Source organism: Prionailurus bengalensis, chromosome D2, assembly GCF_016509475.1.
Source record: "Prionailurus bengalensis isolate Pbe53 chromosome D2, Fcat_Pben_1.1_paternal_pri, whole genome shotgun sequence".
Lineage (NCBI taxonomy): Eukaryota > Metazoa > Chordata > Mammalia > Carnivora > Felidae > Prionailurus > Prionailurus bengalensis.
Genome location: NC_057351.1, coordinates 64223076 through 64240409, shown reverse-complemented (window position 1 = coordinate 64240409; position 17334 = coordinate 64223076). Strand labels below are relative to the sequence as shown.

General features: G+C 44.1%; 1 protein-coding gene across 5 annotated transcripts in view; it reads left to right on the top strand.

The window, feature by feature from the left end:
* Window positions 1-17334, top strand: part of SORCS1 (sortilin related VPS10 domain containing receptor 1) — a 518222-nt gene that overhangs the window by 475916 nt on the left and 24972 nt on the right. For all 5 annotated transcript variants that reach the window (XM_043597466.1, XM_043597465.1, XM_043597464.1 and 2 more), the window contains exons 22-23: window positions 6640-6752; window positions 9463-9594. In XM_043597466.1, coding sequence (XP_043453401.1) covers window positions 6640-6752; window positions 9463-9594 — 245 coding nt within the window. The remainder of the gene's footprint in view (window positions 1-6639; window positions 6753-9462; window positions 9595-17334) is intronic.

The following is a 17334-nucleotide window of genomic DNA, read 5'->3' as shown; positions in this document are numbered from 1 at the left end:
TATGTAAATATTCTGAAGATCTCTTCCAGAAATACATATCATTAAAAAAAGTACTCTGATTAAATTAAAAGCAATATCATGCAGATGTCATGTATCATCATAGATTGGATATTGGTTGAACAAGCAATGATACAGAACAGTCTGCTAATCAGTTGGGGAAGTTGAATGTAGTCAGAGTATTGCACAGAATGAAAATATACTGAAATGGAAAGATAGGATCACTGACTTCAAATGGGGGATTAAAGACAGTTTATACATATCGATCTCATTTTGGTAATTTTTTTTTCTGCACCAAAAGATAGATAGGTATGCACTGAGTGTTATAGGTGGATGATAAAAATGTGAAAATTATTGTTAATATGAAAGTGGTATATATGCATCATGAAAAATTAAAATTTAAAAGTAGATAGGAAAGGTAAATGCTGTGCAGAGAGAGAGAGAGAGAGAGAACAAAAGACAGGGATGAAGGGAGGGAGGGTGAGACCAGGAATGAGACAGAAAGAGAGAGACAAAGAGAAACTAGCTAGTGGTCCAAATATTATCAATTGCCCCAGTCCCAGAATTAATTGGCTCTGATGCAGGTACTGCTTTCATTTCTCATCTTGCGAACTTGACCTTCAAATTCAAAAAGCAATTTATAAGCATTTTTGAACAAGTCTGAGGACATTATTCCTCGCATGGCTGGGTGTTAAGAGTCATAATGTGTCCTCCCTCCTCCCCTCCCCTCCCCCCACCCCCACAGGCCCCTGAAAGTAGCTTGATTAAGCCCAAACAGTAAGTGAGAGCAAACCAGGGCTGTGGTTTTCCTAACAAGGTCCCATCAGTGAGGCAACCTCTTAGCCAGGTGGCCAAAATGGAAAGTGCCTTTGCCTCTCTTTCCTTCTTCATCTCTTTTCTATGCTCAGTGAATGCACTGAATCCTCACGACGACCTAGCATATAGTAGGTGATGTTAATACTCTCATTACTTCAGCGGGACAGATAACTTGCCCCAGCTAGTATGTTGTGGATCTGGGCTTCTAACCCTGCCCATCTAGACCCAGGGCCCATGCTCTGAAATTACCCCCACTAAATAGCTTTCATGTCTTTTCCATCTGAGACTCCCTTTCCTCTCTTTCCTTCCTGGATGTCATAGGTGACACTAATGGGCACTGACCCATGACTCCCAACAGATGTTCTCTTGGTTAAGCCTATCAGCAACCTCGTCAGAACCACAGAGACAACATTAAACCTAGAAGGTCTTTGGCCTGACCTGGCTCATGCCATCATTTCACAGAGAGGAAATCATAGCCCACAAATGGGAAATTACTGGCTTTGAGTCATTCTGCTATTCAGTGACAGCTCCAGTAATAATAATAATGGTGATGGTAGTGGTAAAAATTAACATTGACAAAGCCCTTACCAACATCTGTTCAAAGCACCTGATACATATGATGTTTTATTGAATTCTCTGAGCAGACTTATGAACAATAGGCTATATTTACTCCTATTTTTCAAATGTAGAAATATGAGCTAAGTATAATAAACAGATAGAGCCTAGGAATCTGAATCCAGAGGGAATGTTTCTAACCACTTTCCACCCACTTGCCCGGCTTAGTTATCCTTCTCACTAAAATGTCTTTAAAGGTGTCATCCAAGAGTGGATCGCTCTCCATCAAATGAGCTACCTTCACTAAAATCGTCTCTTTATTAAAAGCTTGAGCAAGGAAGTGGTCTTCCCTCCTCTAAGCAAATTTCTGAGCAAGCATCCTTCATTTATCTTAAGTTAGATGAAGTGTCAGAGTTTCAGGCATATTACTAGAAAATCTTTTTTTAAATTGTTTTATGTTTTATTTTATATTTGAGAGAAAGAGAGAGCATGAGCAGAGGAGGGCAGAGAGATGAAGACAGAATCTTGAAACAAGCTCCAGGCTCTGAGCTGTCAGCACAGAGCCCAACACAGGGATCAAACTCACAAGCAGTGAGATCATGACCTGAGCCGAAGTCAGGTGCCCAACCAACTGAGCCACCCAAGCGCCCCTGTATTACTAGAAAATCTTAATGAAGTGTGTGATCTATTAAAGATACATTATATCACACAGAGTTAAACAGGCAAGATTGAACTCACCTAAAATAAAAGTCAGGAATATTTTTAAACCCGGGGATGAACTAGTGGAGGAATTCAGAGGTGAGGGATTATCACTGTCATTAGGCTGACTGTGTTTGCTAAATGGTGCTCATGAAAGGTAGGCTCCTTCTGTGTCATGGACAGAGGTCCATTGTGCCTGCCTGCCTTCCTTCCTTCCTTCCTTCCTTCCTTCCTTCCTTCCTTTCTTCCTTCCTTCCTTTCCTGGTACACATGGCAAGAGTATGTCAATCTTATTTTTGTATTGAGATACAATTGACCTATAACATTTTATCAGTCTCAGGTATACAACATAATGATTATTTGTATATATTGTGAATTAATCCCCACAAGTCTAGTGAACCTCTAGCAGTGTATGTAGTTACAATTCTTTTTTCCCTCATGATGACAACTTTTAACTTTAACTGTTTTAGCAATTTTCAACATTCAATGCAGCATTAATAATTATAGTTACCATGCCCTATATTATATCCCCGTGACTTATTTATTTTATACTTAGAAGCTGTACCTCTTTACCCTCACCCATTTTGCCCACCTTCCCACTCCTGCCTCTGGCAACTATAAATCTGTCCTCTGTATCTGAGATTTTGTTTTGTTTTTGTTTTTTCTACATTCCACATATACATTCCACACTTTCTGTATCCGTTCATCTTTCTATGGAGAGTAGGTTATCTCCATATCTTGGCTATTGTAAATAATGCTGTGGTGAATATAGGGGTGCAGATATCGTTTCCAGTTAGTGTTTTTGTTTCCTTCAGGTAAATACACAGAAGTAGAATTCCTAAATCATCTGGTCATTCTATTTTTAATTTTTTGAGGAACCCCATACTATTTTTCTATCTTTCTTGATGGTTGCATTTCAAAGATATGGTTCCCAGGTCCTTAAGAAAGACATTCCTGGGTTGGGGAAGATGTGCATCTCAAAAGAGCAGAGGAAGAATCTACAATTGCAAGTTTTTGAAAGTAGTAAATGCTCTAGGAAAAGGGAGGTCAGTGGCTGTGGTCAGGAAGAAATTTGCCTAAATTTAGTCAAGCTGAGGGGAACATTAGAGCCATCATGGTCAGACTGAAGGAAGCATTATATTTGGGAAATGGACCAGGAAAAGATTGTCCACCCAAAGCCACAAAACAGACTGTAGGAAAGAAAATCTAATTTGCATTGTTTTCCTTAATTTGCTTCAGGGCACAGGTTTGCTTTAAAAAAAAAAATGTAAATATGCTGCAAACACATGTGCACACACGCACACACACACACACACACCCCACAGGTGGCCTGTGAACAACACGGGTTTGCACAGGTCCACTTATATACAGATTTTTCTGATAAATACAGTACAGGACTATAATGTATTTTCTCTTCCTTATGATTTTCTTAATAACATTTTCTTTTCTCCAGCTTACTTTATTGTAAGAATACTGTATATGAAACATAACATACAAAATATGTGGTCATCGACTATTTCTGTTATCAGTAAGTCTCCTGGTCAACAATACACTATTAATAGTTAACTTTGGGGCGCCTGGGTGGCTCAGTCCCTTAAGCATCCGACTTTATCTCAGGTCATGATCTTGTGGTTCGTGAGTTCGAGCCCTACATCAGGCTCTGTGCTGACGGCTCAGAGCCTGGAGCCTGCTTCAGATTCTGTGTCTCCCTCAATTTCTGCCCCTTCCCTGCTCATACTCTGTCTCTCTCTCTCAAAAGCAAAGCAAAACAAAACAGAACATTTTTTTTAAATGAATAGTTAAGCTTCTGGGGAGTCAAAAGTTAAATGTCGATTTTCGTGTACCAGGGTGAGGGAGGGCATCCTAACCCACACATTGTTCAAGGCTTAACTGTATGTATGTATGTATGTATGTATGTATGTATGTATGTATTTCGGCTACTTATGCTTTCCACTGCTCCCACATGCACCCCCTGCTTGTTGAGTAAACTAAAGTGTGCAACTCCTGTCCCCTGCTAGTGGGCCCGCTAAGTTATTACAGAGAGAGCTGTATCATTTTTCTGTTTGTGTCTTTTTATTAAGATAAACACCTTCCCTTACAGATTTGGTTTCTATGGTTTGGTAAGAGGTTCAGGGAAAATGAAAAAAAAATCAACTTACATCTTTTTTTTTTAATTTTTTTTAACGTTTATTTATTTTTGAGACAGAGAGAGACAGAGCATGAACAGGGAAGGGTCAGAGAGAGAGAGACACAGAATCTGAAACAGGCTACAGGCTCTGAGCTGTCAGCACAGAGCCCAACGTGGGGCTCAGACTCACGGACCGCGAGATCATGACCTGAGCCGAAGTCGGCCGCTTAACCGACCAAGCCACCCAGGCGCCCCTACCTTACATCTTTAAAGTGAAAAGTTAGGGTTCAGTGAGTGATTCCTTGGGGCTTCCATTTTCCATGCTGCTAATTAAGATGCATTTTGTTATTCTCCACCAGAACTGAAGTGGTGATATTCATATAGGTGACCAGTGTCTCATAAAATGGACAAGCTTTGAAAAATAGGACTTTGGAACGGGCTAACCACCGAAATACACACCTTATAATTTAAGAATCTTCAAAGCCTGTGCCTAATAAGTCTTTAGCATTGTTAGGAAATGCAGAAGTGGGCTCTTATGTTTTCCAAATGTGTAATTGGCATTGCTGATGTCACTGAGCCACTACTGAAACGTAAGGACATGCTTAAAACAAGAAAGGAATGGAGCACATGCACAGATTACAGAGAACCTCTAGAGAAGTTTACGCATTCATTCATTCAATAAAAATTTATTAATTAAATGACTAGAAAAACCTACCATATGCCGGGCACCATCCCACAGGGCCAGGAACCCAGAGTTTCCATCCTCATTGACCTAGTATTTCAGTATGGGAGACAGACAGTAAAAACAAAATACTTTAAGTGGCCAGAAGTCTGAAGATGACAAATAGGGTCATATGATGAAAGATGTCTGAGCCTGCGGAAGAGAGGATAACTAAGGTTGCGAGTGGCAAAGGCTTCTCCCAGGAGAGACTGCATGATGAGAAGGAGCCACCTGTGCTGTCTCTGGGGAAGTGGAAGAGTGCTAATATGGGAAGGAGCATGACAACATGCAGAAGCAGGGGGAAGACAGGGTCCTGGAGCACAGGGAAGCCTGTGGACGTGAGGCAGGAGAGAAAGCCTGTACTGGGTTATGTGGGGCTTTGAAGGACATGGTTAAGAAGCTGAATTTTTAGGGGCACCTGGGTGGCTCCGTCGGTTACATACCACCTTTGGCTCTGGTCATGATCTCACGGTTTGTGGGTTCGAGACTCACATGGGGCTCTGTGCTGACAGCTCAGAGCCTGGAGTCTGCTTTGGATTCTGTGTCTCCCTCTCTGTGTCTGCCCCTCCCCTGCTCGTGTTCTGTTTCTGTCTGTCTCTCAAAAATAAATAAACATTAAAAAAAAATTTTTTTAAAGCTGAATTTTTATTCTAAACACCATGTGGGGCCACTAGCAGGTTTTAGGGCAGCGACATGACCTGACTTGTACTCAGCTAAGTTATCCAGGGCTGGGCTCTCAAACCCGTCACCGTGCTTGGGCCAAGGCCACGCCTCCCATGTGCCAATCCCAACTAATGACAGAGTGTGACAGGGATATTAAAGCAGACCCATTCCCAGGGTGCAGGGTACTCCTTCATCACTGATGTGCCTTCGGAGACTCCCTGACGGTCCTGCTGAACCTTCTTCACACTGCAGGGTGGTCAGCAAGCCTTGCTCCCTCTCTTCCATAAATGTCACATATGCGTCTGTCTTGGTGCCGTGGTTCTCCGAGTTCCTCTGGCTTCCCGTATTCTCCCCATCAGACCCTTGCTTTTGTCATCCCATCCTATCTTGAGGATCACGATGAACTCAGGAGCTACAGAGAGAGTGAACAAATTATTTGGGTTAAGGAGCTTAAAATTCCATCAAATGACAGTTCCATACACACAAAACATAGCAACAGAATGACAATAATAATAATTATAATCATGTAATCAAATAATAATAATAATAATAATAATAATACAATCATATAATGATAATGGGGATAGGTGCTACTCACAGTAGTGCCCTTAAAAAAGACAATGAAACATGGTGGGGAAAGGATTCAATCAGTAAGTGCTCGAACTAGAGCTTGAATACTGTGTGTGTGGACAATAGAAAGGATGGGGTGCTCCTTGGAAGGGACAGACAGTAAGTGCAGAAGCTCAGGGTCAGAAACCTGCCATGCATTCAGGGTATGCCGGGCCTATTGTGTCTGGGAATGCACAGTCCAGAACTAGGAACCGTGGGCAAAGGCTGCAGAGCAAGGCATGGGCCAGACCTAGGGCTTTGGTTTAGAAAACACAAGCTGGGAGAGGTAGCAGGCTTAGAACGGGAATAGCAGATTTTCCTTCCAGAAGGCTCTCTGGCAAGTGTGGAGGAAAAAGACACATTACGAAGGCTTTGCATAAAACATAAAGTACAGCACACTTTTGAGAAAACTCATGGACTTACGGTGATCACCCTACTGTTGTATCCCCAGAGGAATTCCGGTCCCTTCGCCTGTCCTTCTCTCCGAACCTGGACGACTACAATCCTGATATCCCCGAGTGGAGGAGGGACATCAGCCGAGTCATCAAAAAGTCCCTGGTGGAAGTGAGTGCAGACAATTCCTTCTCTTGTCCCGACACGTTTTTCTCTCTGTCTTCCAAGAGCTGCATGGTGAGTGCCTCTTGTGCAGAGAGCTGACAGGGCACGAGCTAGAGCCCGTGGGAGGTCTGGCTAAACACCTGCTTTCTGCGTAGTGGATCCCCATGCAGGCAGACACAGCACAGTCGCTTGAGTTAGGGGGATGAGACTGGGAGCAAACACATGGTCCTTCCGCCTTGTGAAACTTTTCTTCTGCTTAGAGAAGAGAAACATGGAAATTTATGACCATCATATTCATACGGCAGGGTTCATGATCAGGTCATTAGTAAGTGTAAGATCAGCCACCTGCTCAACACTGAAGGGACACAGCATGAATACGATTAGTGAGAGCAACCCTGGCCTCCAGCCCCACAGGCAGTGAGCCCTCGGCACGTGATGGTCAGCCGTCTCTCTGTGTCTCAGTTCTTTTAAAGGCATTTCTTCCCTGCAACCACCCCAATGGGAGGGTATTATTGTCCTCATTTTGCCGTCAAAACAGCTGAGTTTCAGAGACTTTAAATAACTTGTTTAGGTCTCACAGCTAATAAGTGATGAAGCTCCTGCATTGAAGTGAAGGGTCTGAGTCCAGTGTCTGGGTTTGTACACATGAAACACAACCCCCTAAATTTTCTGGGAGAATACCAAGATGGTGTGGTTTATCCCCGTCTGAGTATCACTGATAATTTGGGAAAACAGTCTCTTTAGGCACATCTTCCCCTGCATACGCCATTTTCGTGAGTAAGCAGAGGAATGGGGATATCATCTCATGGAGCTGCTTGGATTTATTGCACAAACCCAGAAAATCAGAGATGAGCTGTCTTTCCCCAGGGTATCTTCTTAGTCTGAAAAGGAAAATCAGTTGAGGGTGTTTTAGCCATTGTTTCCTGGACCCAGGAACATCATGCCTTGTGACATAAAGAAGCTGATGGGCTAAAGGCATTCAGATAACCCCTGCTCAGAAAACAGATCTCATGTCCAGCCTTTTGACAAAGGGCCGGCCTTGTCCTCATTCATGCCATTGTCTGTGTTGATATTTATGTAGAACTTAACAGTATTCCAAAAACTCTTCTCAGTGCTTTTCCTTTCTTAGCACATTTAATCACAAAAGAACTAGCTTCTGATGTAGGTACTCTGATAATTCCCATTTTACAGCTGAGGAAACTGAAATAGAGACCTTAGGTATCCTGCCCAAGGCCAAACTGTTAAAAATCAGACTCGAATCAGACCACCCTCGTGGGATCCCAACCACTCCATTCGATGGCCATCCTTTGCTTTATTACATGGAGAAACAGGAATACATGGAACAGTGGGGTGGAGAAGGACTACCTTCATGTGCCTCTGTGTAAATGCCACCTCACCTTTGTCTTCATGACTCAGTGTCCGAGACCTTGGTGGTGGCTAAATATCATGGCCACCAAGGGGTGCAATGACTAGACTACAGGCCCCCTGGAATGGATCCTTCTGCCCTTGGAGCTGTTTGTCCCTGGGGTGACAACTGGTTTCTCTTCTCCGCTGTCCAAGAGAGATGACTCACACCCCTCAATGAGTCCACAGATACCTTCCTTCCATCTGTAGCATTCTGGGGATCCATATCCCTATAGGCCTCCCAGGTAGCTGCCCGACTCCCCCAGGTGATTTATCAACTAGGCATTAGCCCGGCAGTGACCAGTCTTCCAGGCTGCTTTGTCTTCACATTTATAGTCTAGGGATCACATCCCCTGGGCGTCTACCTTTCCACCAGCTGTCCAGAAGGCTAGAAATTCCTGCTCATCAATATTTCCAGGCTGCCGCATAGCATAATCAGCTAAATACAGAATAAACATGTTGACTCAACATCTCTCAGGACAGGGTGTTGTAGGGTGGAGGGGCCAATCCCTTCCAATTTCAAAGACTCCTTGGCTACCCAATCTCAGGAGGCAGCTGACCCAGCCCCTGGTTCCTAGCATCCCACCCTGTCTTTGAGATGGGTAGTTACACTTGGCTAATTCCTTAAGCCCTAAGGTACCGTACTATCAATTGGACTCTAATAAACCCTGTAAGAGATACAACTTGGGGTCAACTTTTTTTGGCATTTTTCTTCCAATTTACTATGTAACAGAATATTATCTAAAAACCGGTTCCCTTTATCTCATCAAATGGGATTTTTCTCTTGACACTTCACAGTGAAATCTTTACGCAAACGTCATTCAATCAACATTTTTGCATATAATGAGGATGATTCAGATATAATGTCTGAGTTTCAAATCGAGGAAGGCCCTAAAAGAGGACGTTAGCTGGGATAGGGGCTCCTGCATGTAAGCGTCAGGCGAAGGGAGGCAATACAGCCATGCTTGAGAACACGGACTTCGTGGTTAGACCACAGTTCCAAACTCAGCATCACCACACACTGCCTGGGTGGCCTTGGGCCACTGTTTAACCTTATTCTACCTGCCACGTGTCCTGTGGCAGAAATAGAGATGCAGCACCCACATCCCTTGGGGACAGATCTCTAACTTCGCCCCTGGGAGTGTCATTGGCACAGTCTTCAGCAGCCTTGCACCATGTCAGGTCCTTTCCAGAAAGCTCACGTCCTTCTTGCCTGCCTGCACCCCCCATCCTCTCAGAGTACTCCGTGCTTTTCCATGCTTCTCACCACCTTTTCCTATGGGACTTATCGGAGCTTCCGTCTCTCCCTCAGGCCACAGGGGTCCCAGGTGAGCACATCTTGGTGGCAGTGCTCCCTGGCTTGCCCACCGCAGCTGAGCTCTTTGTCTTGCCCTATCAGGATCCAACTGGAGAAAGCAAAAGGTCAGCGGAAGACCTGGAGCAGGTGAGTCCCCCAGGTGACATTCAGGTTCTGCAGCAGTCTGAGCCACACCCCTGCTGGTACCGATCACCAGCACAGCAGCTCTCAGGGCGCTGGACCTGAGAGGGAGCACACTGGCTGCTTGTGGAGTCTTCAGCATCGTGGTCCTCTGTGTCTCATCCGTGATCTGGTGATCCTAACTACAGCAACACCACAAAACTCACACAGGAGTGGTGACTGTAGGCAGTCTGTAGGCTAAACCATTGGGAACATATCTCCACACTAGAGAACACGGTATTTACAATGAATTAGATAAATCTGTGTGACAAATTGTCCAAGATACTAAGTGGGGGAAAAAGGAAGTGGCTGAATAATGCATGGAGGTTGAACCCATTTACTCCTTTTGTTTCTTACTTTTATCACGAGAGCGTCTCAAGAATCAAATGGCGTGACACACATGATGTCTTTATTTTTTAATTTTTAAAAATTTTTTTAAATGTTTATTTACGTTTTTGAGAGAGAGAGAGAGACAGAATGTGAGTGGGGGAGGGGCAGAAAGAGAGAGAGAGACACAGATTCAGAAGCAGGCTCCAGGCTCTGGGCTGGCAGCACAGAGCCCGATACGGGGCTCGAACCCACGGACTGTGAGATCATGACCTGAGCCAAAGTCGGACACTGAACCGACTGAGCCACCCGGGTGCCCCCATGATGTCTTTTTTAAAAGGTATGACTTGTATACAAATCATCAATCATCTTTATCCCCACTATGTGAAGTTAACCTGATTTGTGTTTGTAATAAATGAAGTAATATTAGCTCCAGATAATCTCTAGTGGTTCGTGGGGTCCATTTTTTTCCTCATGTCCACCATCTCCTGCAGTATTAGACTGGTGTGTGTGTGTGTGTGTGTGTGTGTGTGTGTGTGTGTGAGTGTTTCTCTTTCCTGCCCCCTTTGATCTTTGGCCTCTCCCTCTCTTCCTTTTAACTTCAAAAGATTCTTTAATCTGTGTTGTGAGGATTATTATTATTATTATGCTGTTGTTCTTTCTCTACTTCCTCTTCTTCTTCCTATTCTCCCTCTCCTTCCCCTTCCCCCTGCTCCCCTTCTTCATCATCTGTTGAGATAAAATGATCAGTCTGGAGCTGGTTACCTCATTAGAGACTGCACGATTCTGGTTTCTCAGTTCTTTCTGGCAGAAAGATTAAAAATAGGATTCTTCCCAGGCTCTGAATAAATACTGGCTTTGTCCCCTCGAGCACGTGGAGTTTTTCAGTTTGCTTAGAATGAGCCCATAATCGAAAGGAAACAAAAATAATACAAAAACAGGGAGGGGGACAAAACAGAAGAGACTCTTAAATATGGAGAACAAACAGAGGATTACTGAGGGGGTGTGGGAGGGGGGATGGGCTAAACGGGTAAGGGGCTCAAGGAATCTACTCCTGAAATCATTGTTGCAGTATATGCTAACTAATTTGGATGTAAATTTAAAAAAAAAATAATAAATTAAATTAAATAAATAATAAAAAGAATGAGCCCATAATCTAGTCCCATGATCTGTAGTCTGCCAGGCTGACTAGAGAATCTCCTATAACAGCCTTATAACAACAACCCCACATTACAGCCAGGCCCACCTCCCAGCACACACCCTCCTTTTGACCCTGCTTTCTCACTTGGCAGAAGGCTCACCTCTGTAATTTCCTCCTTGTACAAGTAAGGAAGAACAAAGCTGTCCTGGAGAGCCCTGTTGAAGTCCATTTCCTAGAGAACTGCAATTGAAGAGCAGGTGGGGCGGGGTAGGGGGGTGGGGGGAGTCCATCAGATTTGCTTCTGACCCCGCTCAGCCCTGGCACTCAGTTTCCCATTATTTTCCACAAGTTATCATCTGCACTTGTGACTTGGTGGGAGCAAGAAACGGATTGCCTCTTCTGCCAGCACTGTTGACAAGCTGGGCGGGAGGTACATCAGTGTCCACAGCCTTTAGGTAGAAACACGTACATTTGTTCCTCCTCTGGAAATCTAACCAGTTCTCCATGAAATCCAGATTCTCATGTTTTCAGGTATGGAAGAGAGTCCAGATTTAGAGCCAGCTAATTTCCTATTACATCATCTGTGCATCTCTCTTTCTCACACTTTTCATTTTTTTTCCTAAAAGGATCCTATTTTCTCGATGAGAAATGTGGACGGAAGAGGGGTACGTTCTATGAAGCTTCTTTTGCTTGTTGATGAATGTATCTTGTTTTGACTCTTTTCTCTGGAGTTCTTGTTTTGTTTTATTCTCTCTCTCGTCTGAGAGAGACATTCTGAGAGATGAGTGGTTGTCCCTGAGGCAGCCTGTTGTCACCGATGAACCATCGAATCAGAGGTCTCAAGGCAGCTGGCTTGTTTGAAAGCTGTGTGACTTAGCATTTGGCACACATTCTGGGGAAATTAGCCATTTTATTAGAACACATAGGAGTGGAAACATGTAAACCACGTTTCTAGTTTCAGCTCTGATACCCATTATTTTCATTAATTATAGATGAAGTAATTTAGGATAAGGAAAGTTAAGTAAGTTCCCCAAAGTCACACAATCTGTAATACCCATTTTGTAGGGTATTTGAGAGAACATTAAAGAACTGATATGCAGGGCGCCTGGGTGGCACAGTGAGTTGGGCGTCAGACTCTTGGTCTTGGCTCAGGTCACAATCTCACAGTTGGTTGGTGGGTTCGAGCCCCACGTCTGGGCTCTGAGCTGGCTGGCAGCACAGAGTCTGCCTGGGATTCTCTCTCTCTCTCTCCTTCTCTCTTTGCCCCTCCCCTGCTTATGCTCTCTCTTTCTCTCTCAAAAGTAAATAAACTTTAAAAAAAAGAAATGATATGCAAAGTACTTGGCTTTATAATAAATGCTCATTAAATGGTAGGTAAATGATGGATACATGTGTGGTCATCTTATGATAACAAGAGAATATATGGAAATGCAAAAGGGAAGTTTTGTTTTTTGTTTTTTGTGGTTTTTTTTTTTGAGAGAGAGACAGAAGCAGTGTGAGTGGGGGAGGGGCAGAGAAAGAAGGAGAGACAGAATCCCAAGCAGGCTCCACACTGCCAGTGCCAAGCCCGACGTGGGGCTTGAACTCACAAAATCCCGAGATCATGATCTGAGCCGAAACCAAGAGTCAGGCACTTAACCGACTTAACCACCCAGATGCCCCCAAAAGGAAAGTTTAAGCTTGTGAAAGAGACTATTGGGCTTGGTCAAGGGCATGTATTGAAGAAAGATGCTGGTGGGAGTGAGAAAAAGAGAAATGAATGAAATCACACAAAATCAAGAAGAGAAGGAGGACAGGCAGAGATAGAAAGCATGCACATGAGTAACTATGCAGGAGTAAGGAAGACCCATCAGAGTTTTCAAGTGGATTTGTATCAAGAACGGAATCAGACTAGCAGGCTAGCAATTGTCAGTCTGTTTAAGGAAACTACAAGTGTATCCAGCTTATCTAGGACTCAAAGCAAGCAAATATCAAACCCAGCACATGGGAAATCAGTGTCCTTATATTAGGGAATGTCCTCATCCTGATTTAAAAAGTCCAGTAACAAAATCAACACATAAAACTGAGCCTTGGGTCAAGATGCCGTGACATGGTCTGCCCTTAGAAACCTGTAGTTTTCAACCCTAAGAGGCTGCTTGGACGCTTCTCTCTGACTCAGTCCCTTTAAAATAAAGGAATTTGAGGTCCCAACACAGAGAAGTCAGTGACTTGCCTGAGGTGACACAGCTTGTGTTTCTACAAGGAACTCAAGCCCGCTGTCCCCCACATGGCCCTGCTGCAGACGTGGATCAGATACCACTCTGCTCCATGGGCCTGAAAATACCAAGGCTGTTGCACCAAATGAATGAGAAGTGTTCTGTTTTGTTTTGAATTTGGGGATCTTTTTTCTTTTTATTTCTGATTGCGACTGACAGATAACCAGTTTAAACCAGTTTAAGGAAAAACAGTGACATTATGAGCTTATTTAACTGGAAGGTCCAAGGATACAGTGCCCACATGGATGAATTCAGAGCCACTCAAAAATGTCACCAAACATGCTCCTCCTTCCCTCTTTTCCCCATCTCTTTGCTACCATATGAGAACGAAGCCAATGGGCAGAAAGGCAAGGGTGGCCACAGGAATCTCCAGCCTTGACTCAGCTGGCCGGTCAGCCCCATTCAGGAAGCACTGCCTCTCACCCAGTAGCGCCACAGGAGTCTGCACTGGCTTAGCCTGGGTGAAGCAGGCATCTCTTACAAGTCCCTATAGTCGGACAGACAGAGTGCTGCCTCCGACAACTCAGAGGTTTGATATGTTGCCTGGATCGGGGGTTCGGAAAGCCTCTCCAGAATCAACTGGACAGAGATGGGGAAGGACATGGTTCCTCAAAGAAAAATAGGGAGAGAGAAGTAACACCAGGGAGACACATGCAAGTGACTCCCTTTGTAATAAATTCCACAGAAATTTAAAATGAATGCAAAGCAGATCCAAATAACAAGAAGGAATGCCCGCCCCTCCCCACTGCGCCCTGAAGTCTACACTCAAATCCCAGATGGAACTTGGGAAGGGCTGACCTTACCCCTCTCTTAATGCTCCAGCTGCTTTCTTGTAAATATACAGCACAGATCTCCCAGCAGGGGAAGAAGTGGGACCCTGGCCAGATGGACCCAGAAGATTGTAAGGGTGAGGCCCCAGCAAAGGGCTCTTGGCTCTCCTCCCTTAGCTTCCCCGGGGGAACGGCGATGCTGGCTCAGATCAAGCTATCTTGTCTGTGAAATAAATTGAAAATTCCTCACAGTGAGAAGTACTTGACCTTGTTATCAGGATAACGTGGGCAGGGTTAATCAAGTGACCTCTGTCTGGGAGGGTTCTACCAGTCTTTATTTCAGATCTCTAGGGAGTAAGAAAAGGCTCACTTGCCCTTAGCTGGCCTCATCAGGGATAACACATCCTGCTTCCTCAGCTTCTCAGGTATGGAGCAACCTTCCCCCGGCCCGCCACCCTGTACTCCCTTGCTTCTGAGTCCTTGGAAGCGAACTGATTTGTATCTGGCTCTCCTGGAAGGAGGAAAGACCATCATGTTCTGCCAAGGTTGTTTGTGATGCTGTGCTGGGGAGATAGGGAGCCTACATGTTGTCTTGCAGAATCTTAAAGGGCATGAAAACATTTAGAAGAAACAAAACGATTATGGAAAAAAGTGTCAACCATCAACAATGAATTTTCTCCTTAACTGTCTCTCTTACCATATACCTTTGACAGATGCAGAATCCACGATCTAGGGGTACCTGTGGCTCAGTTGTTTAGCGTCTGACTTCAGCTCAGGTCATGATCTCACAGCTGGTGGGTTTGGGCCCTGCATCAGGCTCTGGGCTGACAGCTGGGAGCCTGGAGCCTGCTTCAGATTCCTTGTCTCCCTCTCTCTCTGCCCCTCCCCCATTTGCACTCCATCTCTCTCTGTCTCTCAAAAATGAATAAGTGTTAAAAAAAAAATTCAGGGGCGCCTGGGTGGCGCAGTCGGCTAAACGTCCGACTTCAGCCAGGTCACGATCTCGCGGTCCGGGAGTTCGAGCCCCGCGTCAGGCTCTGGGCTGATGGCTCAGAGCCTGGAGCCTGTTTCCGATTCTGTGTCTCCCTCTCTCTCTTCCCCTCCCCCGTTCATGCTCTGTCTCTCTCTGTCCCAAAAATAAATAAACATTGAAAAAAAATTAAAAAAAAAAATTCAAAATCCAGAGAAAGGAAAGGTGTCTCTGGAAATGGAACAGTCTACTAGCAGCATTTTAAGGAATTAAAGATTCATTATGAAATATAATTGGTAATCTCAGACTATTACCTGCATAATCTTCCCTGTCCAGATTTTTTTAACATGGGGAGATGAATTATAGAGATACTCTGGAGTTTACGAAGAAGAGCATTAAGGCAGGAAACTCTAATTGAAAGTTGATTAGGTAAGAGTTGGACCAGAAGGAATATGGCAAAGGGAGACAGAAACTTAGAGCTGGTGATAGGGAATACAAGGGAAGGAAATATGTATAACCAATGTTTCTTCATTATATCACGCAGGAAACTTCTCAGGCACTTTAATCAAGCTGATTCTTTTGGGCTAAGAAGGAAGGGAATGGAGTATGCTGGTGTTAGATAGAATTAGTGTTTGGTTCCATTGCCCTCTCCATGATATAATCCAAAAATTATGCTGGGTGAAGTGGGAATGGTCTCCCTCTTTGTTGAGGGATCCCTCAAAGAGATCCTTCTTTGTTGACTCCAAAAAGATAATTTTTCAACTGCTATTTGAAAGGACCTTAATAATGTAACAGGATCAGGAGTGATCTACTTGGGTCAGCTCCAAGGTCAATACAGGCAAGTATCACTGAACAGGGCACCAGAATGCTGTCTATGTTCAGTAGGCTTTGCATTCCTCCTGCCAACTTCAGAGATAAACATTAATATTTTGGCCCAGTGTAGCTTTATCATCGATACATCTGCCAACGACCATTTTGCGTCTGTAGTTTGACCTTGTACCATTTCTTTGGCTTATAAGTTTCATAGATTTACCAACTTCTCTGTCCTTAAATTTCTCTTTTTTCATGTTTCAGTCTTTGACACTTCCATTACAACCTGAGAGTGTGTTTTCCCCTATTGGTTTCATTTAAAATTGTTTGTATGTTAAATGTGTTCTTTGTGTGGTAACCATCACTGCTGTAGACCGAATATGTCCAGCTCAGGGCACTTGGGTGGCTCAGTCGGTTAAAGTATCTGATTCTTGATTTCAGCTCAGGTCATGATCTCATGGTTTGTGGGATCAAGCCTGGCGTCATGCTCTGTGTCAACGGCGCAGAAACTGCTTGCAGGTCACTCTTTCCCTCTCTCTCTCTGCCCCGCCCTCACTCTCTCCAAAATAAATAAATCAACATTAAAAAACATATTTCTAGTTCCCCGCCTTCTGGATACATGATAGGGTTGTACCTTGGAGTCTCTTCTGCGGGCAGAACCGTGTGACTCATTCTGGCCAATGCGCTGGGAGCAGAAATGATTTGTGTCACATCCAAGCTGAAGTATTCAAATGCCAGTTGTAGACCCTTGAGGGCTCTTTTCCCTCCTGTAGTGCTGTGGATAGAAGCATCCACCAGGCTGTGTCCCTATGTAACCATAATGAGCACCACTGCCTACCTGCAAGGGGTAGGAAATGTAAGCCAGAAATATGCCTTCATTGTTTGAAGACTCTGAGATTCGAACACTGTTCCCTCTGCCTAACCTAGCCTATTCTGATTGCTATACTTAATGTTATATGTTGTGAAGAAGATAAGGAAGAGAATTGGCATTCTCTCTGTAGCAGGTCCCTCCCACTATGCTCTTCCGATGGCAGCTTTCCCAGCATTTTTATCGAGTCCCCACTGTGTTTTTAGCTGGTACTTCAAGTGAAACTTGAATCACACGCGTAGTCCGCCACGAGGCGGATACCAAGAATAATATGTTGTTTCTTTGATCGTGATTATTTAGCTGAAGGAGAATAGAAAATGGACTGTGTAGGAGAGCAGCAGGAGAGGGATCACAGCACAAAGGATACATGAAATTTGCTAAGACAACACACTTTGGACAGTAAGAGAAAAATAAATATATGGAACTGGCTTCAGCAGGTTCAGTGTCCCAGCAGCCACACATTATTCCACTTAGTTTGTATCATGCCAGGTTTTGTTTTTCTCATTCAGGCTGCTGCCACTCTGGATTCCCTATGGATATGCCAATCCCTATGGATTCCAGCTTAT